A 5,641-nucleotide genomic window follows, 5' to 3' on the forward strand; every position below is an offset into this window, starting at 1 on the left:
AATATACAAATGTAAACAACCAAGGCAATACAATTTCTAATTCCTGTAATCCATGTACAGAAAAATTTTATATAAGGATTTTTTCAGAGACTCTGGACAACTGAAGTGGCAAAAAAAAAAAAAATCATTATATTGAGGGATAGAAAAGTAAGTTATACATAAGAATCAAGATAATGACTGAAAAAGAATAACATGGTATAAGAGAAAGAAATGATTATCAGAAAAAATTTAGTAAAAGAGAAAAAAAGCCAAAGGATGACTATATACAATTTATTTAGATACTTATGAAATATAATTCAATGTCATATATAATTTAAAAATAAAGTCATGTACAGTAAAAGAATCATGACTGAATATATATTTGGAATACCAGACACTGGGTTTTCACTATATGCCCCAATTATGCTCCTACCATGTACAGTTCTAAACCAAGTTATTCACCCAACAGTGAAACCAAAGTATTAAACTTCAACATCTAATGTGGACTGTTAATTTATACATAGTGGTATGTTCCTTCATTCATTCTTTCATTCACAAAAAGTGAGCATGTTCCATATGCCAGGCATTTTACTAGGGTATTCAGTGACGAGCTAAATCAAACACAGTCCTTCAGTGTGAAATCCCAACTACTTTGTGATGAAGAGAGGTAATAAGATATGACCAAGCCTGGAGGGTAAGGCAGGATTCTCTGAGGAAGTGATACTTGGCATGAGACTCAGAATATAGAATTTTAAACTAGGTTAAGGGATTCAGGGCAGGATGATGGACAGGAAGTTCCCATGCAAGGAGAAAAGCATGTGCAAAAGTATTACGGGAGGGCGGGTGAGGATACAGACATGGAGGGCGGTCTCTATGCAAGGCCCCAAGGCAGAGCGCAGAGTCCAAGGGCGACAGTGGCACCAGGTAGGGCTGAAAGGTAGTTAGGTCCCAGGTCACTCGGGACCTTGGGAAGAATTTGATGAGGTGAGGGTAGGAGATGAGTGGACAGGGTATTAGGGAAAAAAATGTTCAGAGATGTATTTTGAGATAATTTTGTCTGGAGAGTAGAGAAAAGCCTGGAAAACAAAAGCGAGAGTAAATGCAGGAAAATCACTTAGAAGCTTTTTTTTTTTTTTTTTTGGCATGAGTTTAGACTAAAGCTATTGGGACTATGATGGTGCCAACAGAAATGGAGAGAATTCGATTGATATAAAAATATTTAGAAAGTTAAAAACTAAGACAATTGGGAGAAAGAAAGGGGTTTATCAAAAAGACTCAGATTTTTGACAACTAGAATATTGTAGCTATCATTCACAAAGATAACAAACAGAAGACAAAGCAAGGGTCTAGGGCCAAGTTTGGGGCTGTGGAAAGGGAATGTTTGCGAATTTCACTCTAGAGGGCCACTGTGACATCCAAGAGACTAACATAGGGGTCTGTTTCTCAGAAAAGAGGTCTAGGCTGGAAACATATTTATGTGAGTATGAACGTTTTTGCCTGAAGAGAGGATATAAGAGAAAAACTAAGGCCAGTTCCAAAAATTTCAGGAACCTCAACATTTTAATGTCCAAAGAGAAGGGAATGAGCTGCCTAGGAAGCTGAGCAAAAGTAGAAAGAAAAAAGAGAGAGTTGTTAAGGGAAGAGAATGTGTCGGGAAGGAGGGAGAGGTCAGTATGCTCAAAGACTATGTGGATGTCCACCTCCTGCGGTGACGACTGAACCGTTTCTACCGCGTTTAGCAAAACAGAGGTCACGTGTTACTCGTTAGAGCCTTGTTAATGAGTGGGGTGTGGGAGTGAGACTTTCTGAAACAGACTGAGTAGTGAATGGGGGGAGGGCCGTGAGAACACGATGGCGGCGAATACGGGCCATTTCCTTGGCGATGAAGGAACTGGGAAAGATCAAAGTTGTTATTCGCAAGAGAATTTGAGAAAAGTAGATTTGTTGTCTATTTTGGTTCGCTTTTTATGGTTTGGTTTGCTTGTGATTTGTTTTCTTGGAGATACCTGAACATATTTCAAAGTAACTGGGAACTCTCAAGCAAGTTGAAAGAAGCAGTTTGACAGTGTTATTCTGAGAAAGCCCGTGGGTTTAGATCAAGTAAAGCGGGAGGATCGTTTCATAAACTATATAAATGTCTAACCAATGTACTGTGTACTTGAAACTAGTAATAAAATAAAATTGAAGAAAAAAAAAGAATGAGAACAGGATGGATACTGGGTACAGGTGGATTATATGCTAGGGATGCAGAAGCAGAGGGCTTCCATTTGTACCTATGTGTAAAACAGTGAGTGAGGTCACTTGTTCAGAGCAGATCATTTGCTGAAATAGCCAGTAATAGAAAGGTAAAGGGAGAGTAGATAAGATTCGCAATTGTATTGAGAGTAATGGAAGATTTTATTAACCAAAGAAACATAGGAGGATCACGGGAGCATCGAGAGTCCAGCGGAAACAGGTGGTTACATATTTCCAGTGGAATCAACCTGCCATGTTCTGAGACTTCAACACCACTGACAGGCATGAATAAAGCACATCACTGGGGTCATGCAGGAATGAGGTTTTGCCTTTTGAACAGAAAAGCAATGGACAAGAAAAGAAAAGGGATGTGTTTGAAATAACAGAACTCTGAATCGGATGGAGGGAAAGTGATACAAAGAGAGACGTGATGGCCTGGGAGACAGGACAGCTGTCAGCGAACTGGAGCGCTTGAGGAGGGTGGAGAGACCGCCATCGTGCAAAGAACTGCACCAATGAGCTTGGTGGGCCAGTGGCGGTTGTTGGCTCTTAAGATGCTTGCATTAGTGATCTGAGAGACAGAATGGGCTGGGGTGCTGATGACATCCAGAAGGCATGTGTGGGAATAGAAGAGTGAGACAGAGTGAAGAGAAGGTCTCTGAAGACGACTAGTAGGTCAAGGAACCAAGGAGAGAAGGTTCTGACAGATTATTCACATAAATGCTGCAGTCCCCCAGAACGATGGCTGCCCTGAGGGGGAAAGGATGCCAAAGATCCAGGTACCAGTAGCTTAGATAAGTGATGGGGAGTGGCCAAAAGGTCTGTCGATGACTACTGCAGAGACCGTCCATGTAAGACAGTATAGGGAAACAGCCTCAAAGTAGCAGATTTTTTTTAATGAATGGATTTGGGAATAATGATCTCAAAGCAGCGCCCAGAAGGTACATATCGATCATATTTCCAAGTCCTGTTTCCAGAATAACACTTAAACCAATGTTATTCTTCTCTAACAATCAAATTATACTTGTAGTCAAAAATTTTATAGAGTTGACTGAAAGCACCAAATATCAAAATTACCTTAATTCCTGTTGTAGGGGAAGAATTAACTATTGCTTATGATTCTCAGTGGAGGAACTCATCTAGATGTTTACTATATGACCCTTCACAGATGGGCCAAACATTCTGTCACAACTACTCAAGTGTTCCATGAAAGCAACCATTGACAATGCATAAATGAAGGTGAGATATTTTGAACCTGATCTGTCCCACTCCTACATCCATTGTTCAATTCATTCAGGACTCAAGTGAGAAAACGAAGAGGCTTTGGGTTGAAAAATTAACTATTACTTCTTTCAGATGTAAGAATAAGTAAAATCAGCCAAAAGTTCATGATTTTCCTTTCCCCTAAAAGAAATAAAATTGAAAGCAAGCACTCACCTGAACATATAGTTCTCTGAGTTCATACTGAAATTTCTTGGGATCTGTAGTAATTGTCACTGGGCCAATTTCTGTGAAGATAAAAATGACATAGGTAAACAAACAGTAACCAAGGGCATTAAAGACTCTCATGTGCTGTTTTTGCAAATACCTTTTCACTGTGTGCTACGTGGTTATTTATTAATAACAGTCTGCAAAACAACAAAGAATAACTTACAATTTGCTGTAAATTATGCACACATAAAAGAGGATTTTCAGCAACAGAGTAATCAAAAATGTCACAAGAAACAGGGTCAGGAGACTCCAGTTTCAGTCCCTTTTTACTGTCACCAGTCAGTACATATTTACTGAACATCTGCTTTGTTGCTGGGCTCTAAATGAGTCACTTGTTCATCCTATGATTCTGTTTTCTCAACAATAAATTGTGTGTCTGCAACTTTTCTGTAAGTCCAAATTCATTCCCAAAAAAAAGTTTAATACTAAACAAAGAGAAAACAAATCACCTTCACTGCCTGTCCCACAGAGTTTTTAAGAACGTGCAGAAACACAGATATGAGGACGTTGAAAGTTCAGGAGCCAGCCCCTATCACTTCCTGCCCCATGGCCGGGGTTAATGTCCACCGCTATCACCACTCTCCTGAGCTGGCTTTCACCACCATGATTACCTCTGGCGTTGCTTCTACTCTCATAACTGCCCTGAAGTACTGTGCAAACCACTCTTCCAATGGGAATAGGTTGGGGCCACAACATTCACTGGAAAAGCAGAGGTTAGATGGAGACAAGGAGCCCAGATTCCAGTATGGGTTAAGTTGGCAATATATTTTTTGTAGAATTTAGCATGTCTACAGTAAACATTTTAATCTACAATCATCTTTTTTTTTCTTTTAATTAACCTTTTAAGTAGACAAGTGGCCTTTACAGGTATCAACTACTTTCCCCAGGAAATATCCATATATTTAAATAATAGTATTAATTCATCTGAGTATCATGTGCACAGACATACCATCTTAAAGTCTCAGGATGAATGCAAAATTTTCTATTCTAACTAATGAAGATACAGGCTGCATTCAAAACTATAATGTGCAACTGCAGTACAAAATTATAAAAATACTTAACATTTAGTTTTTACAAGACATTCTCTAGCTTCAAAGGAAGACTGCAAGAAAAAGACTTTATGATTTCATAGGATAATAATTAATTAGCCAGGCCTTGTATAATGTGCTAAATATGATACAAAAAACAGTCTGTAGGATTTTAGAAATAAAAGCAGCACAATTTGTCTGCCATTACCCATGCAATTTTTCTTAGAAATAACATGAAAAAATGTCTCCATCCTTCATCCTTCATAGACACCTTGCACTATGCAAAAGGAATGGAGAGGCAATTGGAGAAACTGTGTGAAAATGCAAACATCGACATTCCATACAAAGCAGAACAGTCATTAGCTGTGTAAAAGTCAGGTCCCAAGTATATGGAAAATCGGCGAAGGCTACTCCCTCAAGACTAAACAAAGGCATACTTTGCAAAGGAATGTAAAACAGCAAAGAACATGCCAGGCAGTTACACTGACATATAAATTGTCAGCACTATTGTCGAGCCAAGCTTCTATGTTCCTACATAGCATGATACTGAAATAATTCTAGAATTTAAAACTCAAGCAGTAGAAAGGACTACAAAAAATGCAAGAAAAAAATAATTACATAGGAATCAAAAATGCATACATGAAAGAACATTCCCATTAGTAATAATTTTTAAAAATAGCCTTGGATCTGTGCCTGTTCTTGAAGGTAGACACCAAGGAATGCTATTAAAATAAGAGAATCGACTAGCCTTCATTTCGTTTTTCCAGAGACTCAAATATCCACCTGTTTTCAACAAAGATAGGAAATCTCTCTTGCAGCTCATTAATAAACATTTTTGCAAACCATACTGGACAGCTGAGATAAATCTTTTATCAGTTATGAGAAACACTTAGGAGAGGTAAGGGCTT

General features: G+C 38.5%; 1 protein-coding gene across 1 annotated transcript in view; it reads right to left on the reverse strand.

Annotated features, from left to right (window-relative positions):
- HMCN1 (hemicentin 1) overlaps positions 1-5,641 on the reverse strand; it is a 408,502-nt gene that overhangs the window by 316,823 nt on the left and 86,038 nt on the right. Inside the window, exon 2 of the mRNA XM_023533191.1 lies at positions 3,652-3,722. Coding sequence (XP_023388959.1) covers positions 3,652-3,722 — 71 coding nt within the window. The remainder of the gene's footprint in view (positions 1-3,651; positions 3,723-5,641) is intronic.

Source organism: Pteropus vampyrus, unplaced genomic scaffold (assembly GCF_000151845.1).
Source record: "Pteropus vampyrus isolate Shadow unplaced genomic scaffold, Pvam_2.0 Scaffold98, whole genome shotgun sequence".
NCBI lineage: Eukaryota > Metazoa > Chordata > Mammalia > Chiroptera > Pteropodidae > Pteropus > Pteropus vampyrus.